This window comes from Ovis canadensis, chromosome 16 (assembly GCF_042477335.2).
Source record: "Ovis canadensis isolate MfBH-ARS-UI-01 breed Bighorn chromosome 16, ARS-UI_OviCan_v2, whole genome shotgun sequence".
NCBI lineage: Eukaryota > Metazoa > Chordata > Mammalia > Artiodactyla > Bovidae > Ovis > Ovis canadensis.
Genome location: NC_091260.1, coordinates 72,771,567 through 72,794,548, shown reverse-complemented (window position 1 = coordinate 72,794,548; position 22,982 = coordinate 72,771,567). Strand labels below are relative to the sequence as shown.

Sequence of the window (22,982 nt, the reverse complement as noted above, 5' to 3'; positions counted from 1 at the left end):
CCATTCTTGATGATTCCATTTCAAAGGGATGGCTTGCAGTTCCTTGAGAAAGGTTTACATCTTAAAGGATCAGAGAAAGGAATTAGGATTACAAGGTTTCTAAAATAAATATTCTAAGCAAAGGGGAGACTTGGAATAAGCCTGTCTCTAGCTGGGGGTCCATTAGGCCACCTTGGCCACCCTAAGACATCCATCAGAAAGAAAGGAAGTTGAATGAGTTGCAACCAATAAACCAATAATGGAGATAAAATGGAATCATAAACAATACTCAACTTTTTCTAAAAATTGACAGAAAAAGAGGAAAAAATGGAAGAAGAAACAGAAAACTAGTATAACAGTAGATTTAAATCAAATCATGTAAATAATTACATGAAATATAAATGGTGCATGCATCCCAATTAAAAGACATTACTTGTTTATATTAAAAGGAACAGAACTACATAAGAAACCCATTTTAGCTTTAAAGGCACAGATAGTAAAAGAAAATAAAAGGATGGAAAAATACAACCAAATGAAATCTGGAGAGGCTCTATTAATACCGCACAAAGAAACATCAGAAGAAGGAATATTACCGAGAAGTATTACACAATAACCAGGGAGTCAGTTCACCATGAAGACACAAGGATCTTCAGTGCATACGTTCGTAAAAACAGAGCTTCAAAATCCACCAAGAGCTATCACATGGTGTCATGCGAGCAGCATTGGTACCACCTGAGAGCTTACCAAAAACCCAGAGCTCAGGCCCCACACCTGCCCTATTTATTATAATCTGCACTTATAACAAAGATCCCCAGGTGATCTGAGTGAACAGTAAAATACAAGAATATTGATATAGTGCATCATGTTACATTTCTAACAAGGAATCCAATTATATGTTTTCATAGCCCTTCTCCCAATGGGGATTAAAAAAATGATAACTGTGAAGTGATAACAAGTTAATTTGATTGTGATAATTATGTCACAATATATACATATACTGAATCATCAAGTTTTATTTCTAATTAAATGTCAACAAAGGAAAAATAGTCAATTAAATACATATTCTTCCACAAACTCTGCAATAAGATAAAATAATTCAATAAACCTATATATAAGTCAGTCCAATAATTTCAATTACTTTATTTTTTTAATAAATTTTTAATTTCATGGGTTCATAGAGAATGCAGAATTCAGCAACAATATTTTACAATAAAGATTTGGAAGTTAGAGACTAAAAGATTGTTCATATGAGAAGCACACAAGTTATGAAAAATTGATCTGTCAATCTAAGAATTGGAAAATTTTATTCAATTTTTATTCAATTGAAAATTTTTATTCAATTCAACCCAGGACGAGCACTTCAGAAAGCTCTGCAAACTGTGCTTGGTAGAAGTCTAGGCACAGTTATATGTCTTTTGTGACAGGGCTGTACATCAAATGAAGTGTTATTGATAGTCTACATAATCCCAGGCTAAGTCTTCATGGCGGCTCTAAGTCATCCTGGTGGGTTGTATGACCTCTTGCAAGATCAAGAAAGTATGCTCTCTCTTAGCAGTTACCTTGTTGGTGCTGGGAGAATGTTGCTCTTAATGGTTTCGCAGGTATTCCGGCCGATGCGTAAAGTTTGTTCAATGTATAACACAGATACACAATGAATAGTGGGGGAAGAGAGAAGGCAAAAGGGCAGAGACTTTTTACATCTAAATTTTTCTTGTCCTGCCATAAACTATGAATTTTATTTCACAATTCTAATATTACCTTTTTTTCCAAAGCAAGAGCTGTTTTTTTTTATTTTTATTTTTATTTTTTTTTTACTTTACAATACTGTATTGGTTTTGCCATACGTTGACATGAATCCACCACAGGTGTACATGAGTTCCCAACCCTGAACCCTCCTCCCACCTCCCTCCCCATGTCATCTCTGTGGGTCATCCCAGTGCACCAGCCCCAAGCATCCTGTATCCTGTATCGAACCTAGACTAGCAATTCGTTTCTTACATGATAGTATACATTTTTCAATGCCATTCTCCCAAATCATCCCACCCTCTCCCTCTCCCACAGAGTCCAAAAGTCTGATATTACTTTAAAAAGTTGTTCATACCGTCTCAGCTCTCTTTAGTTATACAATTGATCAAAGATGTTTGAAACACAAATATGTTTCCTAATTATTTTATTGGTGAGTGGATTTCATAGTCCACGCTTGTTACCAAGTCCATACTTGTTGACCATCAGTCTAAAGCAATGGTTCTCTATCCTAGCAGCTTTAACAGATGTTCTGATTTTATTAGACTACAGTGGGTCCTCAGCATCAATATTTTTAAAAGCTTCCCAAATGATTCCAATATACAGCCTGGGATAAGAGCCATTATTCTAACGAATTAAGATTTTTAATTAAGGTAATAACCTTGATTGCAACCCCAATGTCTCTTATTCATTTTACCTCTCCCCTTTGTCACCTTGCATATATGGTTACCAGTTTGCGATTAAATAATCTGCCTCACTAGTCTGAGCAAGCACAAAAGAAAAGCAATATTATTTGACAGTCTATGGTGTGAAAATTAGCATCAGACATCAGCACTGAATGGATATTAGTATCTACGCTTGGGATATTTTTGACACAACATGCAGAAAAAAATTGTTGGAAAGCTTTGATTTAGAATGGACTTACAATCATGCTCACATCAAAACAATAAAAATGAAAAGAATCCAAAGAAATTAGTTCTCTTTTAAATTGAAGACAAGGAGAGTCTTCCAGTGGCTAAGACTCTTCACTCCCTATACAGGGGGCCTGGGTTCGATCCCAGGTCAGGGAACTAGATCCAACATGCCGCAACTGAGAGTCTGCATACTGTAACTAAAGACGCTACATGCCTCAATGGAGACTGAAGATCCCTCATGCTGCAACTAAGATCCAGCATGGCCAAATAAACAAATAACTTTTTAAAAAAAATTAATAAAGAAATTGAAAAGCAGGAGAGAATGGCTTTGAGCCTCCAATTAAGATAAATAAATTAAATTTTTTTAAAAAATTGGGCTTAATGCTTTACAAGAAGTGGAAGGACCATACCTCCTGACCATCAGGGCCACTTCTTAAAGAAGGATCCTCACGCCAAGTGGTGGCAGCCTGTCTCTCTCCTCCCTCTACAACTTGACTGGAATGAAGTGAGCTTTCCTGAGCACGTCTTTGTTCTGCGTGTGTGTGTTCTCATTCAGTGGAGTCCAACTGTGACTCCATGTCTATAGCCTGCCAGGCTCCTCTGTCCGTGGAATTTTTTGAGGCAAGAATACTGGCGTGGGTTGCCATTTTCTACTCTATCCATAGTGACACTGCAGTGTATATATCTGGCCAGGTTGTAACGCCAGGGTATCTTCCCTCCCCAGGGATCTACCCCACTTCTCTTGCCTCTCCTGCATTGACAGGTGGATTCTTTACCACTAGCACCACCTCGGAAGCCTCTCCTTTGTCCTGGGCATTTTCCAATTTTCTGTTTCTATTGGTTCTCACAACAGCCTCACACGGAAGGTGTTGTGTACCCATTATGCAGATGAGAAACATGTCTCAGAAACACTAATCAACTCTGCCAAGTTTACCCAGTTAGTAAACAGTAGCTGCAGGGTTTGAACCTGTCTGTGCACTCCTCTTTCTCTGATCACCCTGCTATCTCCCAGGCATCACACTGATCTAGAAAGTGTGTGTGACCATGCAGCCAGCTGGGCAGAAGGAGTGTCTCAGAAAGGAGGGAGTCATCCTGGGAGAATCTGCAGAGACTGGGCGTTACTCACCCTGCATTTGCTATGGTGCCCCAGACAATAGCAGCCACCACTGGGTGATTTGAGCTGGGCAAAGATGGTAAAGGTGGGAAAACTGGAACCTTCAGCACAGCAGGGTTGGAAGTGGGACTTCAGATGGGGCTGTGGATCTGGGGTGGGCATTAGCATCCTAACTTAGAACTCTGGTTTTCCCCATGGACACTTTGCTACAGAGTAGGCTCAGAACCTATAACCAGTGCCACCATTATGTATGAAGATGCTCATGGTTAGCAGAGCCTTTAGTGATCTTTTTGGAGCCTAAATAATGTGACCAGATAGAGTGATCGATCAGGCTAGAGGACTCCAGATTGACAACTGTTGTCCTGTGGTGCCATTTGGCCTTGGCATTCCTGGGCTTTTCATTTTATAACAAAAGAGTATAAGAATGCTATTGAAATAGGCCGGGATGGGTATGAACCTGAAATCTCTGTTACAGTCTCATATGTGAGATGCAAAGTTTCCCATTTAAAAAAAAATTAGGCATTTATTTGGCTGTGCCAGGTCTTCGTTGCGGCATGTGGGTTCTTTTTAGTTGCAGTGTGCAGGATCTTTAATTGCAACATGCAAATTCTTAGTTGGGGCATGTGGGATCTAGTTCCCCAACCAGGATAGAACCTGGGCTTCCCTGCATTGGGAACACGGAATCTTCACCACTGGACCACCACGGAAGTCCTGCAAAGTTCCCCTTTTAACCTAGAGTAAAATTTGATATCCTGTGATATCCATGGGCAACCCTCCCCCATTGTAAAGATACTTCTGTGAAAATTTTGGCTGTGCTTCCTGAAGGGGAAAAGCATAGTCTTTCAAAGTGAAGCACAGCAAACAAGGGTCTCTTTAAGTTTAGGACTCTACCTGAATACAAGTATTCTTCCAAGGGGGTCTTATCTTAAGCCCTGATTAGTTCACTTTGCTGAGAGCTAAGGATGGGACTGGGTTTCCCAAGTGGTTCAGTGGGTAGAGAATCCACCTGGAATGTAGGAGACACAGGAGAGGCGGGTTCGATCCCCAGGTTGGGAAAATTCCTTGGAGAAGGCATGGCAACCCACTGCCGTAGTCCTACCTGGAGAACCCCATGGACAGAGGAGCCTGGCAGGCTACAGTCCATGGAGTCACAAAGAGTCAGATACAACTGAAGTGACTGAACAACAGGCATGCAAGGATATGACTGAAGGGGACCATGAATTGAAGGAAAGGGTCTTTGTGCAAAGACACAATCTAAGAGTTTCACAACTTGGCAAAACTTTGTAATCCCATTTAAAAAAAATTAGGATTTATTGAGTTGGCCAATAAGTTCACTTGGATTGTTCCATTACATGTTACAAAAAGCTCCAATGAACTTTTTGGCCAACCCAGTATATTAGAGGCTGAAGATCTTATAATGCCAAGGCAGGCCATAAATGCTCTCCTGTAGCAGGGACTGTGTGCTGTGGGCTCTATCCCAGAGGAACCGTGAGGGCATCATTGCAGCAAGAGACAGACCCACACCATGGGCATCAAGACATACTCTTTGGCATGATGTAATCTGCACATAAGTTAAAGAAGCAAGGTGACAGTATACAGCCTGACGTACTCCTTTCTTAATATGGAACCATTTCAATGTCCAAGCAGAGTGAAGTGAAGTGAAATGAAGTGAAGTGAAGTCACTCAGTCGTGTCTGACTCTTTGAGACCCCGTGGACTGTAGCCTACCAGGCTTCTCTGTCCATGGGATTCTCCAGGCAAGAATACTGGAGTGGGTTACCATTTCCTTCTCCAGGGGATCTTCCCGAAAAATGCTGAGTTGGATTAAACACAAGCTGGAATCAAAACAGCAGGGAGAAATATCAATAACCACATATATGTAGACGACACCACCATTATGGCAGAAAGCAAACAGGAACTAAAGAGCCTCTTGATGAAAGTGAAAGAGGAGAGTGAAAAAGCTAGCTTAAAACTCAACATGCAGAAAACTAAGATCATGGCATCTGGTTCCATCACTTCATGGCAAATAGATGGGGAAACAGTAGAAATAGTAACAGACTTTATCTTTTGGGGCTTCAAAATCACTTCAGATAGTGACTGCAGCCATGAAATTAAAAGACGCTTGCTCCTTGGAAGAAAAGCTATGACCAACCTAGACAGCATATTAAAAAGCAGAGACATTACCGACAAAAATCTGTCTAGTCAAAGCTACGGTTTTTCCAGTAGTCATGTTTGGATGTGAGAGTTGGACTATAAAGAAAGCTGAGCACTGAGGAATTGATGCTTTTGAACTGTGGTGTTGGAAAAGCCTCTTGAGAATCCCTTGGACTGCAAGGAGATCCAACCAGTCCATCCTAAAGGAAATTAGTCCTGAATATTCATTGGAAGGATTGATGCGGAAGCTGAAACTCCAATACTTTGGCCACCTGATGCAAAGAACCAACTCATTGGAAAATATCCTGATATTGGGAATGATTGAAGGTGGGAGAAGGGGACGACAGAGGATGAGATGGTTGGATGGCTACACCGACGCAATGGACATGAGTTTTAGTAAACTTTGGGTGTTGATAATGGACAGGGAGGCCTGGCGTGCTGCAGCCCATGGGGTCGCAAAGAATTGGACACGACTGAGCAACTGAACTGAACTGACAGCAATCATCTTTTTTATAACCCCTCATTTGTGCCACTTATAAATCTTTGTGATCAGTGGTGTATCAGGTTTGTAAGATGTGAACAATGGTGATTTAAAATGTTTCTGAGACACTAAAAGCATTTTCACTATTTGCTAGTATAGCAAAAAGTTTAATTGGTGCATGCAAATGATCACTTTTCAAATGATAAAACACTAAAATGTTTTATAAGCTCTTTTTCTGCAGGCCTCCTAGGATTTGCTGGAGGCATTTGCATAAATAGATTACAAACGACATCACAGTGGACCATGAGGAGCAAGGTGATGCTAACAGAGTGAATTTAAACTGAATGCAGCAGGACAGAGGAGACTAACCTGAGCTGAAGCACCAGTTCTGCTTCATAATCCTTCTCAAAGCTCCCCATCTTGTGACTTTTTATATAATCTCCTTGGTGTCCTTCACCACATTTAATCCTTCTTTCCTCTCGAGTACTCGTGAACGCTCTATGTGGTCTTATTAAAATTGACTCCTGCATAAAATACTGGAAGAAACTTAATTGGCTTTCCAGGCAAGTGTGTTTACGATCATAGTTGATGTGAATGCTTATGCTTATGCTTATTAGCCTAAGTGAAGAAATAAATGAAGAAAGGTATTAACCGTGATCGTAAAACATTCCTGGAGCAGAGGCAAAGCATCATGCCACAAATATGTCCTGGCTGTACCCGCATGACACGCAACGAGGAGCAACAGCGCATAGCCCAGTGAAAAATGGTGTTTGGCTCGCAAACCAAAAGGAAGGCGAGGCTCCCAAGCTCTGCAACCACCCAACATAAACTCAAAATTGGACACAAGGAAGTTTGCCTGTAAATCCTGAGCCTTGGGAATCTAAATGGAGTTCTAAACATAGAGAGGCACAAAGGACCCACAGGAACAATACACATGAGGCAAGTCCATATGGTGGTTTTATGATGTTATTAATACTAAGAGCTGATAGAACTTTTCTAAAACCTTGGAGTAAATCCTTTAAGGCATTGAAATTATACTATTAGGTTGTAATACTGTTGGCATTTTGTAGTGAAAACTTTGAAATCTAGGGGATAAGCTGGTTTTTAAGAGCTCATTTGAGGACTTTGGAGGAGATTATTCATTCATCATCTTAATCTGTTGGAGTTATTGATAATAATGGAATTCTAACAGTGTCTGAAGAAAAGAAACCCAACTATCCTTGTGATCCTACATCCCATCCCACTCAGGATACTGCCTTCCAGCCTTCTGGTTCTTTAGTTGCTGTATTTTCATTTCGTCTCATGCAATGAGAGGAGAGGGTAGGATTCAACTGGTCATTCCCATCTGGCTGTCAGTTTAATGGTTTTCCAAGCTGAAGAACTAAACCAGAAAAGCCTCAGGGTAGCAGTGCCATCCGCTCTTGCCTTGAGAAGGTTCACTGTGTGTAAAGCTCATCACAGAATAAGGCTCCCATTTAAGACAGGTAAGGACCTATTTGTGGATTCAGTGTCCTGCCCAAAGCTCATAGCTGATTCTAAAGCAGACCTTGAATTCTCTTCTATCCTTCACTGGAGGTATTTATTGAGACAATATGCAGATATTGGATACAGCTGATGTCAGTTGATTAACTAGAATGTAGAAACTTCAAAAATTAGTAGAACTCAACACCGAAAAAATGTTAAGCACAAACTACTAGATTTCCTCATGGTTTCATAACCTACTGATCTGTTTACTGGTTTCACTCAATCTGGAGGACCATATTGTGAATATAATTATACATTTTGTTTTCCCTTAAAAGGCATTATTTTGATGTGTTGACTAGGCTACTAATGAGCAGCGATTTGTTATACAATGTAATTTTCAAAAATCATGTGTCATGTAACTGAAAGGGGAGGGGTCTGACTGCTCAAAGCCAGTAAAAAATCAGGGTTGGTGGAAAGGAAAATTTGCTTTATTTTGGCTGCTGGCAACTGAAGAGGAGGGCGAGGGTGGACTCCTGTCCAAAGGCTGACTCCATCCCACTGACATTCAGTGGGCTAGAGCTTCTAATAAGCTGAGGGAGGGACTACATGAGAAACAGCACAGTCAGCTCTGACAACCACCCTGGTCACTGGGGGTCTGGCCAGCATCTTCTTGTTTTAAGTACAGTTAATCTTTGGTTTCAAGGCTGGTTTGTTTCTATTTCTTGAGGCCAGTTCTCAAAAACTGACAGCTTATGTCATGGAGCCTCCAGGTGGGGCAGGGCTGGGCTCTGTGTGCACTCCTGGGGACCCCTGCGAGGAGACGGCCATGGGGGTCCTCGTCTTTAGGGTCTTCATCTCTCTGGCAGGCCCTGATGGAACTGTGGCTGCCTGAGGGATGTGCCCTGGGAGAGCATATTTGCACTAAATTTGAGGAGTTCTGTGAGCTGCTGGGTATGGGGTCCGGTCTTGGCAAAGTTTACCCCACTGTGGGAGCATTCGGTGGACAGCTGGACCCCAGCTCCTTCCACCTGGGGTGGCCCTCTAGTTGTTTTTTTTCTACAATCTGAAGTAACCAAGGAAGGTCCCACCAGGAAAACACGCATACTTGCAGAGTCCTCCATGGAGGGCAAGGCCAGCAAAGCCGAGAGAGAGCTCCTCGAGGAGCCTTGACCTTGGGGAGCTTTGACCTTGAGGAGCTTAGACCTTGAGGACCCTTGACCTTGACTTGCTGGTGTTATGTGAGGAGATCCTTGTTGGGACAGTGGCCAAGTGGCACTGGTGTTTAAGTGAAGGTGTGGACACTGAACACTCTTGTGAGTTGAGGCTGTTGGCCACATCTGGGTTCCCCAGGCACACAGTTTGAGAACCACTGTCTCAGAAGCAACACCTTCAAAGATGGAGGCAGAGAGCAAGACCCCAGGGAAGCTAAGGGTTTCTTGACATTCTTGATGGTTCTTTTTCATTTCTGCTTAAAAGTTTGGTGGCTCAGACAAGGCAGGAGACCCAGGTTCAATCCCTGGGTCAGGAAGATCCCCTTTAGAAGGGAGTGGCAACCCACTCCAGTATTCTTGCCTGGAGAATCCCATGGATGGAGGAGCCTGGTGGGCTATGGTCCATGGGGTCATAAAGAATCGGACACAGCTGAATGACTAACACACATGTCACGGCTACAGTCTAGTCATCACGTAGTTAACTTCACCACCAGGTAGAGATTTTAGTATCTACAAGACAGCTCACAGGATATGGCTCAAATATTATCTATAGCCCTCGAGAAGGAACTAAAAGTTCTTGACTATGCTTAATGACTAAACTATTATTATTTGGTCTCCTTTGACGGTTTTCCTTTCTTTCTGCATGTTCTCACTTCTCTGATTTAACTTATTCTTTGGCTAAAAGTTTTTCCACAGACAAGAGGCAGGCAGACAACATGGGGAACAAAGACCATAGGGTCCTACTTCATTTCACTAATACTTGTAAGAGTACATTATTTTAAATATAAAAGTGATCATGGACCTCACCAGGGCCTGACATGGGGGCAAAAATTGTGTTGCAGATTTGGAGGTGAGGGAAAATTGTGTCTTTAAGAGAAAATGGCTCATGTATTAATATAAATATTGAATTACTTTTATGATCATTAAAGATTTTTGAGTTGCAAAAATGTTATAAACTACATTAGCAGGATGCATTAGCATATCTAATGTTTTAATAATGCCACACCATTGAACAAAAATTTATCATTGACAAAGACACTGTTGACACTGTGTATTTTATCTAAATTGGAGAATCCTGCAAGCTATGTAATTGTAACATTTGTGGTTTGTCTCTTCATGACTCTTAATGTTGAATTATTTACAAGAGTTTCCATTGCAAACAAGCATTTAATACAAAGAAGTACTTCTCGCTCCAGTGACTTAGAAACACATGGTGTCCATCAGCCACTGTGCTGGAGTCAGAACAAGGTTTGCAGTTTTACTTAGAAAGTAGCCCTTCTCAGTCTGTATTCCAGGCTGGACTCTTAGTTAAAAATAATAATAATAATTGTAAAAAATAGTAATATAATTTAAAAAATAAATGAGGATGCTGTAGTGTGGCTTCTACCTGCTAACCTATGACCCATGAATAGCTACCAGCTCCCTCATGGAATCCAGTGCTTCCTTCATAGCACTTGTGTTAACTGCTCAATCGTGTCCAACTCTATGACCCCAGGGAATGTAGCCCAGCAGGCTCCTCTGTCCACGGAATTCTCCAGGCAAGAATACTGGAGTGGGTTGCCATTTCCTTCAACCCCTCATCTTTATATACTTTTCTGTCTTTTTTTAAAAAACCTTATGGCCACACTACTTGGCATGTGGGATCTTAGTTTCCTGGCCAATGATGGAACCCCGTGCCCCCTGCATTGAAGAGCAGAGTCTTAACCACTAGACCACCAGGGAAGTTCCTACATCTTTCTATGTATCACCCACACATGTCAGGTTATCCAACCGTACACCGAGATCATATAAAATTATGTGCCTGGATAACTGCTTAGTTTCTATGTTTAGTCCTCTTATGTGCATGTACTAAGTCACTTCAGTTATGTCCGACTCTGTGTGACCCCCTGGACTGTAGCCTGCCGGGTTCCTCTGTCCATGGGGTTCTCCAAGCAGGAATATTGGAGTGGGTTGCTGTGCCCTCCTCCATGAGTTCCATGAAATCAGGGACTGTGAGAATTTTTTCCCACCACCATCCCACCAGGGTACCAGAGTGCCTGACACACAGGAGGTGCAAAACAAATACTTTTTAAAGTAAATCAATATTGATGCAGATAAAAAAATGGGTCTATCACCCTGAAATGCAACAAAATCCCCACTGTAGCTTTCTCTACATCCAAGGCAGTCAGCAACTCTCCCCATCCACCTGAAGATTCAGTCAGTTGGTCCTCTCTGGTCCCCAATTCAGTAGAATATTGAATGCCCTTCAATGGGTAGGAGCTAGGGGGTAGGGGGTGGAAGTGAAGCAGGAAGGGGCTTCGCTGGCTCCTCCATGTTTCAGTGATGTTCCTGGTTTAATTTTTTAAATTAATTAATTCAGTTTTTCCAGTAGTCATGTATGGATGTGAGAGTTGGACCATAAAGGAAGCTGAGTAGCTGAAGAATTGATGTTTTTGAACTGTGGTGTTGGAGAAGACTCTTGAGAGTCCCTTGGACTGCAAGGAGATCCAACCAGTCCATCCTAAAGGAAATCAGTCCTGAATATTCGTTGGAAGGATGGATACTGAAGCTGAAACTCCAGTACTTTGGCCACCTGAAGAGAAGAACTAACTCGTTGGAAAAGACCCTGATGCTGGGAAAGATTGAAGGCAGAAGAGAAGGGGACAACAGAGGATGAGATGGTTGGATAGCATCACCAACTTCGTGGACATGAGTTTGAGTAAGCTCCAGGAATTGGTGAAGGACAGGGAAGCCTGGCGTGCTGCAGTCCATGGGCTCACAAAGAGTTGGACATGACTGAGCAACTGAACTGAGCTGAACTCAGCTGTGTCAGGTGGTAGCTGCAGCACAAGGGATCTCCCTTGCATCACAGAGGGTCTTCCATTACAGACTCTCTAGTTGTGGTGTGCAGGCTGTCACTGCAGTGTGAGGGCTCCGGAGAACTCATCTTTCAGTAGTTGAGGCACCCGGGCTTAGTTGTCTTAAGGCAAGTGGGATCTTAGTTCCCCAACCAGGGATCAAACCCAAGAACCCTGCATTGCAAAATGGACTGTTAACCACTAGATCACCAGGGAAGTCTCCCTGCTGAATTACTTCCTAAAAATTTCCATTTATTTCATGGTGTTCTTTTCTACTATGGGTCTCCAAAACTCATACACATATACCAACGGAGTATATCACAAAATTATATGTATTATACATTTTCAAGCTGATTAAAAAATCCAGTTTTTAAAGCTTATTTCTGGATACCCAATGGAACTCACCCCTTTGCTTATAAATAACAATTACAATTCAGACATTTATTAATGGATTTTATTAATCTGCATTATTTCCACATTTTCATTATTTATTCTTCAAAATAAAATGATGGTTTTACCGCAATTCACACAAATCAACTGATATACTAATTCAGACCAAAAGAAGCTGCTCAAATGAAAATAGCGTTCTCTAAAATGGGTAGGTGTCACATGAACCACTCAGGTCTAATTCTCATCATAATTAAAATAAAATGATACTCATCACAGAGCAGTCCTAGTGAGAGGGACCCACACTGGTCTCCTTGTAATCTTTCCTCCCTATAAAACCCTTCATCACCAGAAACCTGAAGCAATGCATTTCTGAAGTGAACCAATTCTAGGCTGCAATTCTACCTTAGCACTGACCACGTCCCCAAGTAAACAGGTCATAGATGAAACAGTGTATAATTTATAGTCATGATTTAAAGTAAAAACATGTGAGAAGCCCCTTAGATAGTATTTTCCTAATTAATAAAAGATCATGTGAATTTTTCACCCACTAAGACTTTTATCCTTTTCCTATTTTTTCTTCCAATCATTACATTTTTTTCAAGTCAACTGGAACTTTTACCATTCAAACATACCTGTTTTTATTTTTCCACATTATCTTCTAACTTTTGTCCACAACAAATACATTTTAGTTATAATACTCAATATTTTGCTAACTCTATCTTTCACTTAACAGCCTGTGCTCACCATTTCTACATTATGAAATCTTCATTATTGTTTTTCACGGTTGTCTAATACCCTCTAATCTCCTTAAGCATAGACTTAATTTTTGCCTTTGGGGGCATTTATTATTTTTATGCTATTAAATACCTTTTTATATACCATTTTTTCAGTCTTTCAAATTGTTTCCTTGGTAGGTTTCTAGGAGAGAAAATAAGGGTCAAAGCATGTGAATGTTTTTATGATTCCTTCTGTGCTTAGTTAATCATTTCACAAAAAGAATGGGTTGATTTCTATTGTTCAAGGAGTCTGAATGTATCACTTTTACAAAGACCTCCCCAAAATTAATTTTTTTAATTATAATAAATGTAAGATAAGTGTCGCTCTTCAGTAATTACCAGTGGAGTTGAACACTATTCCATATGTTTATTCTACAGGATTACATGCATTGTCTATACATCTATTCATCTATTCACATTCTTAACCATCATTCTATTTCCTTCCTTTTTTAGATCTGTTTAACTGGCAACTTCAGTCATGAAAACAAATCTCCTACCTGACCTAAATGCAAAAGGCAACAGAAGCAGAATTAGCACAAACTTGTCATGTTACCTTAGAGAACTGAGCTGTCACCAGAACCACATTAACAGAAGAATAATCCCTTCCAGGGAAATACTAATACCACCTATTTACCTGAGTCAGCCTTCGACATTGAAAGAAGAAAACATATTACTCTGGATTTGAGGGCCAAGCTTGATTAGAAAGTTATAAACCTTACTTCTAAATCACCAAATAGCTTTTCAAAACACACAGTGATTGGTCATTGATGGTAAAACAGACTAAATATAAGCAAGCATCCAGCGAAGGAGCAGGGAACACCGAAGCAGTTCACACACTGCACGGTCAACCTGATGTACACAACGTCCATACGGAAGAACAGAGCTTGTGATACTCTGGATCCTGCATTTACTGGGTGAGGAACACGCCCCACATTACTTGACATCGCAGAGAAGGGCAACTCCACGCAGCACCCAGTGTTCGGGGGCCTGGGCCGTCCTGAGGTCTACAGCAGCGATGTAGTTCAGGTCTGTTCGGACTGGCTTCTTATAGATGGGACAAGAGTATAACCGAGGATCTCTCACAGCTACAACAAAAACCATCAAAAATCTTGGTGAATTTCTCATTCATGCAGCCCCCATCAGAGTGCAGAGCCAAATGTGTGTATCTGGAAGGTCACAGTGGGCATGGCAGAATGAGGGAAATTCCTCCTGAGGTCAGGCAATCCCTAGATGTGAAGCAGATGCTATCAAGCCTTCCCAGGGTGTGTGTGACAAGTTACCCAGATGGCCTCACATTTGCCCCACCTACCTCGTGTCCCACAACCTTGACACCAACCCCAGTCCATGCGACATGACCACCCACTGCTTCCTCTCTCTCCTTTCCACCTGTCACTTCAACTTTGCACCTCCACCCTGCCCCCCCACCTCCCCCCCAAAATCTTGTGCCATCACACCTTTGATTTTCCCATGTGGTTTTCCTTTGGCAAAAGGTACCTGTCCCTTTTAGTCAGACACCCAGCACCACTGGTACTTCACTATTATTACTGCAAAATCCCTTCTTCAATCCTTTTGGCCACAGTCCAAACCACATTGGGCTTCCCTGGTAAGTCAGTCCATAAAGAATCTGTCTGCAGTGCAGGAGTCTCGGGTTTGACCTGTGGTTCAGGAAGATCCCTTGGAGAAGGAAATGGCTACCCACTGCAATATTCTTGCCTGGGAAATCCCGTGGATAGAGGAGCCTGGCGGGCTGCAGTCCATAGGGTTGCATAGAGTTGGACACGACGTAGCAACTAAACTGCTACCAAACCACGTAGCAACTAAACTACCAAACCACACTGCAAATCACAGAACAGAGGATATTCCCCACCCCACCAGGTGTTGTGAGTTCTCCACGTGTGTGGAGAAACACAAACGGCGGGAAGCAGAGAGCCACGGCACAGTTCAGCTCTCTGAGAGTCAATCTACTTTCCTGGAGTAGGTGAATAATACATGGAATCTCCATGATCACATCTTTCAGGACAGACAATCTCTGTATCCATCCTGCACAGGTCCTCTCTTAGGCATTCTCTCCAGCCCTGGAATCCCCATGCTGAGAACGGATGCAGATCTTTTGTGATTTCAAACTTATACAGTTTGGAGAAGGGACTTCTTCTAAGAAAAAGAGTATAATTTGCAAATACCAAAATTAAGTTTTGGAAAAAGCCCCTGTGTTGAGTAGCCCTGGAGTTTAAGCTTCAGTAGCTTCCTGTTAAATTCACTCTACCCATAATAGTTTATTTGCACATCTTGTAACATCCATCTTTGGAAGCAGTATATTATTCCTTTTTCTCTCCCAGACTATAAACTATTTCAGGACAGAAGTTATGTCTGCATTCCTCCGTGTACTTCTCTGGAAGGCCAATGTTATAAATGACCCTAACATAACTACTGAAATGAAAACACATTTAACTAAGAGGATAACTTTGGAGAAATAGTGTTATAAACATAGAACTTTCAAAATGCAGTATTAATTAATATATTAGTGATATTGAACTTATTTCCCAAAAATGAATTTCCTCAATAATTCAGCTTTTCCTAACACATGAAAAAATAAGGCAGCACTAGCAGTTAAAGTCTCATTTTTGGACTCAAGAAAACCTTCAACCTGCTGTGCCGTGTGTATGTGTGTGTTCAGTATTATCCAACTCTTTGATACTCCATGGACTGTAGCCAACCAGGTCCCTCTATTCATGGGATTTTACCAGAATGGGTTGTCATTTCCTTCTCCAGGGGATCGTCCCAACCACGGGATAGAATCCATGTCTCCTGTGACTCCAGCTGCCAATGGGAAGCCACCTGGAAGCCTCTCCACTATAAATCCAATTCATTTTATTAGAAGAAATTAAACATTTGCATATGATAGCACTTTACAAAAGTTTCAATAAAATTAGTTTAAAGCCACAATTCTTAATCAGGTGTGGTTTTTTTTTTTTTTTTTAACCAGAGTACTAAATCTAGAGACATATTTGGTTATCACAACTGCGAAGGTGCCATTGGCAACTGGTGGCTAGAGGCCAGGGACACTGCCAACATCCTATAATGCACAGGTTAGTCCCTCACAACACGACTTACCTGTGCCAAAAGTGTCACCAAAACCAAAGTTGAGAGATTCTGTTCTAAAACAATGTCACAGATATTTTACAGTACTCTAAAATGAAGCATTTGCTTAATTCCATTAAATTAATTATTGGAAACCATCTAAGTTAATGCAATACCTAATTTTTACGTCTAGTTGCTATTTTTAAATCACCATAAGAATATCATAAGCAATAATAATAAGGCAAACATACGAAAATTCTAGCTGAGCTATTTCAGATCCTAAAAGATGATGCTATTTAAGTGCTGTGCTCAATATGTCAGCAAATTTGGAAGACTCAGAGGTGGCCACAGGACTGGGAAAGGTCAGTTTTCATTCTAATCCCAAAGAAGGGCAAAGTCAAAGAATGTTCAAACTACCACACAATTGCGTTCATTTCACATGCTAGTATGGTTATGCTAAAAATTCTTCAAGCTACGTTTCAGCAGTATGTGAACCGAGAACTTTCAGATGTACAAGCTGGATTTAGAAAAGGCAGGTGAACCAGAAATCAAATTGCCAACATATGCTGGATCACAGAGAAAGCAAGAGAATTCCAGAAAAACATCTAATTTCTGCTTCATTGACTATATAGCCTTTGACTGTACGGATCACAACAAACTGGAAAATTCTTCAAGAGATGGGAATACCAGACCACCTTACCTGCTTCCTGAGAAACCTGTATGTAGGACAAGAAGCAACAATTAGAACCAGATGGAACAATGGACTGGTTCAAAACTGGGAAAGCAGTACATCAAGGCTGTATATTGCCACCCTGCTTATTTAACTTATATGCAGAGTACCTCATGCAAAAGGTCAGACTAGATGAATTACAAGCTACAATCAAGATTGCAGAGAGAAATATCAGCAACCTCAGATATGCAAATGATACCACTCCAATGGCAGAAAGTGAAGAGGAACTAAAAGAGGAGAATGTGAAAGCTGGCTGGAAACTCAACATTCAAAAAACTAAGATCATGGCATCCGGTCCCGTCACTTCATGGCAAACAAAAGGGGAAAAAGTTGAAACAGTGACAGATTTTCTTTTCTTGGGCTCCAAAATCATTGCAGATGGTAACTGCAGCCATGAAATTAAAAGATACTTGTTTCTTGGAAGGAAAGCTATAATAAACTTAGGGTATTCAAAAGCAGAGATATCACTTTGCCGACAAGGGTCCATATAGTCAAAGCTGTGGTTTTTCAAGTAGTCATGTACAGATGTGAGAGTTGGATCTTAAAGAAGGCTCAGCACTGAAGAATTGATCCTTTTGAACTCTGGTGTTGGAGAAGGCTCTTTCAGTCTCTTGAAGAGCAGGGAGATCAAACTAGTCAGTCCTAAAGGAAATCAACCCTGAATATTCATTGGAAGGATTGACACTGAAGCTGAAGCTCCAATACTTCAGCCATCTGATGTGAAGAACTGACTCACTGGAAAAGACCCTGATGCTGGGAAAGATTGAAGGCAAAAGGAGAAGTGGACAGCATAGAATGAGATGGTTAGATAGCATCACTGACTCAATAGACACAAATCCAGGCAAACTCTGGGAGATAATGGAGAGAGGAGCATAGCATGCCACAGTCCATGAGATCAAAAAGAGTAGGACAGGGCTTAGCAACTGAACAACAACAACAAAATGAAATTTTCTTTTTTTTTTTTAATCAAAAAAAATTTTTTTTACTTTACAGTATTGTATTTGTTCTACCACACATCAACATGAATCTGCCACGGGCGTACTCATGTTCCCCATCCTGAACCCCCTCCCACCTCCCTCCCCATACCATCCCTCCAAGTCATCCCAGTGCACCAGCCCCAAGCATCCGGTATTGAACCTGGACTGGCAATTCATTTCTTATATGATATTATACACGTTTCAGTGCCATTCCCCCAAATCATCCCACCCACTCCCTCTCCCATAGAGTCCAAAAGACTGTTCTATACATCTGTGTCTCTTTTGCTGATTAAATAAGTGAATGACTCAATTTGAGGAGTGCAATTAATAATAACTACACTAACTGATGTATTTAAACCCTTTAATCCTAGGGTTTGAACATATAACAGATATTTAACTAATTGTTCTTCTTGATACACATTTCATTAATAATCATTTTATAACTCTTGAAAAAAAAAAAAACCCTTAGAGTCTTATATTTGAAATAAATGATAAACATAATAATTGCACCTTGGGAAGTATTTGATTGCTTGGGTTTTAATCCCAGAAGAAAAATACAGTTGGAAAAAAAAAATGACATTCTTTTCAATAAGCAGGTAAAAAAAGGCAATTCTCTGAAATACTTATCCAATTTTATTTATTTTTAATTGCTTCAGAAGGGAAGGTATCCACGCCGAGTCACAGCATGTAACAACCTTCTGCAGCAGGATTAGAAACTACCAAAAATATAACCTCATTGTAAAAGTGCTGACAGATGCTTTATAAACAAGCACATAAACATCTGAAACTATTACTCCTGGTTAGACAAAAAAACTGAAGACAAAAATAAGCATGCTAGGTAGGTAGAACAAATCAGCTAAATATGTTTAAGACCTTGCTGCTGCTGCTAAGTCGCTTCAGTCGTATCCGACTCTGTGCGACCCCATAGATGGCAACCCACCAGGCTCCCCCGTCCCTGGGATTCTCCAGGCAAGTACACTGGAGTGGGTTGCCATTTCCTTCTCCAGTGCATGAAAGTGAAAAGCGAAAGTGAAGTCGCTCAGTCATGTCTGACTCTTCGCGACCCCATGACTGCAGCCTACCAGGCTCCTCTGTCCATGGGATTTTCCAGGCAAGAGTACTGGAGTGGCTTTGCAAACCTTGGGGCTCCAGAAAAACAAGCAGAGAAAAGAGGGTGTCTAAATTGGTGAGCTATATGCTTTGGGATGCTAAAGGTTTAATAAAACATCTTGAGGAATTTCATTTTCTAACTGTATAACTTCTCTCTCTCTAGCCTACATTTTTCATGCAAATGTTAGTATACCATTACAGCATATATTCTTTCCAATATGTGAAACAACCAAGACACCTAGAGATTCCTTATGTCACTCCTTTATTTAACCCTTCTTTTGCTTCAACAATATGTGAGCCATGAACTTTCAGATGTTCAAGCTGGTATTAGAAAAGGCAGAGGAACCAGAAATCAAACTGCCAACATCCATTGGATCACTGAAAAAGCAAGAGAGTTCCAGAAAAATATCTACCTATGCTTTATTGACTATGTCAAAGCCTTTGACTGTGTGGATCACCACAAAATGTGAAAAATCCTGAAAGAGATGGGAATACCAGACCACCTAACCTGCCTCTTGAGAAATCTGTATGCAGGTCAGGAAGCAACACTTAGAACTGGACATGGAACAACAGACTGGTTCCAAATAGGAAAAGGAGTACGTCAAGGCTGTATGTTGTCACCCTGCTTATTTAATTTATATACAGAGTACATCATGAGAAACACTGGGCTGGATGAAGCACAAGCTGGAATGAAGATTGCCAGGAGAAATATCAATAACCTCAGATATGCAGATAACACTACCCTTATGGCAGAAAGTGACAAAGAACTAAAAAGCCTCTTGATGAAACTGAAAGAGGAGAGTGAAAAAGTTGGCTTAAAACTCAACATTAAGAAAACTAAGATCATGGCATCCAGCCCCATCACTTCATGGCAAATAGATGGGGAAACAATGGAAACAGTGTCAGACTTTATTTTGGGGGGCTCCAAAATCTTTGCAGATGGTAACTGCTGCTATGAAATTAAAAGACACTTACTCTTGGCAGGAAAGTTATGACCAACCTAGACAGCATAATAAAAAGCAGAGACCTTAGTTTGCCAACCAAGGTCCATCTAGTCAAGGCTATGGTTTTTTGAGTAGTCATGTACGGATGTGAGAGTTGGACTATAAAGAAAGCTGAGCACCGAAGAATTGAAGCTTTTGAACTGTGGTGTTGGAGAAAACTCTTGAGAGTCCCTTGGACTGCAAGGAGATCCAACCAGTCCATTCTAAAGGAGATCAGCCCTGGGTGTTCATTGGAAGGACTGATGTTGAAGCTGAAACTCCAATACATTGGCCATCTCATGCGAAGAGCGACTCATTTGAATAGACCCTGATGCTGGGAAAGATTGAAGGCAGGAGAAGAAGGGGACAACAGAGGATGAGATGGTTGGATGGCATCACTGACTCAATGGACATGAGTTTGGGTAAACTCCGGGAGTTGGTGATGGACATGGATGCCTGGCATGCTGCAGTCCCTGGGGTCACAAAGAGTCAGACGTGACTGAGCAACTGAACTGAACTGACATCATATATTCCTTCTGATATGTAAAACAACCAAGTTACCTAGAGATTCCTTATATCATTCCTTTATTCAACCCCTGTTTTGGTAAAAACATTTGAGTTATTAAATAAAGAACATTTATATGTGATATTTCTTTTAATCCTTCACCTAGCATGTGATGGCATCACCAACTCGATGTTCATAAGTTTGAGCAAGCTCCGGGAGTTGGTGATGGACAGGAAAGCCTGGCATGCTGTAGTCCATGGGGTCGCAAAGAGTCAGACATGACTGAGCAACTGAACTGAAACTGAGCATGTGTTACTGTATTAATAATAACAGTAATTGTTTTTATTATTATCTGCTGTATGCTATTTATGTGCTGGACATTGTCAGTTTTATTCTCTCAGCAACCCAGTGAGATGGGTACCATGATTAAATCCATTTTAATACATGAGAACCCAAGGAGGTGAGTTACTTATTCAAGGTTACAAAGCTGCAGGTAATGAGAAAATCTGGCTGGAATGGACCGGGACCCTAAGCTCTTAACCTCAACAACAGTGTGACGTACTCTATGTATGTGCCTCCATGTTTTTTGCAGAAAGATGTAAACATCAGCTGGAAATAACTAGATACCTAATTTCCACTTGTGGTGCAGTTGCGATTCCTCCAAAGTCACATGAGTACTATGGTGGTAAAGCCAGGAGAACACCCCAAATATCCAGGCTCCTGGCTCACTGTCCTTGACCTGAGGACATGTGCCCCACTGTGGAGCAAGGAGGTGACCACCTTAAGCCTGCAGCATGGGGAGAAGAGGGCCTAGGGAGTGAGAACTCATGTTCCTATAGGACAGAGGCCTTTTACTGTGTCTACCTCACTATGTACCTGAGAAAAATTAATTCATGACTTCAGAGTACAAGGGGCACTTTCCTCATGTCCAATTTAGGCTTTAGTTTCCAGCTTCATCCCTACATGCACAGTCTTGAGTAGAACACAACCACAGGAATTCCGAGAAGTGCATTCAACCCACAACAGACACAGGTGATTCTGATAACAGATTTAGTAGCTAGGGATCACAGGCAAATTACATAATATCTCTAACATAGTATTTCCCCATCTGCAAAATAGCCGTGATGCACCTTATACAGTCGTTGTAAAGACTAAATGAGTGAATATATGTGAATGCCTGGCATAGTATAGTGCTTAGAATGCAGTAGATACCCAAGGTGTGTTAGATTTCTCCTCTCTGCCTCTACACACGTATACACGTGTGTGCATATACAGTTACCTTTTCACTAAACCTAATTCTCCAGGCTCAGGTTCCAGAAGACTAACAGAGTTCCAGGTTTACAAACTGCAAGTGGATTAAATGCTGTGGGGCTCAGGTATCAGGAGGTCCTCAGCTCTGAGTCACTGCATGGGGCTATCCCCATCCCAGCACCATGAATGCACAGTGCTGGATCAGGGTGAGTTACAAGGCATGCTGACACACACTTTTTCTGCTGCAGGAAATATTCTCACTAGCTACAGGGACTCTAAGATGCTTCTCAACCTACTTAGTGAGTGTCACTTTGTTCCCCCAAACATTGTAATCACCACTTTCCCATCACATGGGGTACAGCACAAAAGTTATTAAGAGCATCACTCTCTATATATATAGGAGACTTTACTGAAGAATTGATGCTTTGGAACTATGGTGTTGGTGACTCTTGAGAGTCCCTTGGACTCCAAGGAGATCAAACCAGTCAATCCTATAGGAAATCAGTCCTGGGTGTTCACTGGAACGACTGATGCTGAAGCTGAAGATCCAATACTTTGGCCACCTGATGCAAAGAGATGACTCTTTGGAAAAGACCCTGATGCTTGGAAAGACTGAAGGCAAAAGAAGAAGAGGGCAACAGAGGATGAGATGGTTGGATGGCACCACTGACTCGATGGACATGAGTTTGTGCAAGCTCCTGGAGTTGGTGATGGACAGGGAAGCCTGGCATGCTGCAGTCCATGGGGTCACAAAGAGTCAGACAAGACTGAGCAACTGAACTGACTGGCGCTGATCTTTCCTAAACCTTCCTCTTTTCAACTTTCTTTGATATCAGAGGATCTACTGTTTGCTGTGTCAGTGGTTTACTCTCTTGAAGTATTTAGCACTACTTGGGTGACTCCCCCATGACAAGAAACATAAATAAATGTTTAAGGATATATAACAATTTTTAGAGTTTAAATAAATATCTGGGCTTCCCTGGTGGCTCAGCAGTAAAGAATCCTCCTGCCAATGCAGGGGATGTGGGTTTAATCCCTGGGTCAGAAAGATCCCTTGAAGAAGGGCATGGAAACCCTCTCTGGTATTCTTGCCTGGAGAATTCCATGGACAGAGGAGCCTGGAGGGCTACAGTCCATGGGGTCACAAAAGAGTTGTATACAACTTATCGATTAAACAACAAACAACAAAGATTTCCTTTTAAAAACAAACTAGTCCTGTCTGTAAAATTCAATGGTGAATTATTTAAACTGAAATTGCCCTTCATATTAACATTAAAAAAACAATT

General features: G+C 41.2%; 1 protein-coding gene across 1 annotated transcript in view; it reads right to left on the bottom strand.

Annotated features, from left to right (window-relative positions):
- Positions 1–12,332: 12,332 nt before the first annotated feature.
- DNAH5 (dynein axonemal heavy chain 5) overlaps positions 12,333–22,982 on the bottom strand; it is a 320,870-nt gene continuing 310,220 nt past the window's right edge. Inside the window, exon 79 of the mRNA XM_069556071.1 lies at positions 12,333–14,147. Within this exon, the coding sequence (XP_069412172.1) occupies positions 13,996–14,147 (152 nt within the window). The 3' untranslated portion in view covers positions 12,333–13,995. The remainder of the gene's footprint in view (positions 14,148–22,982) is intronic.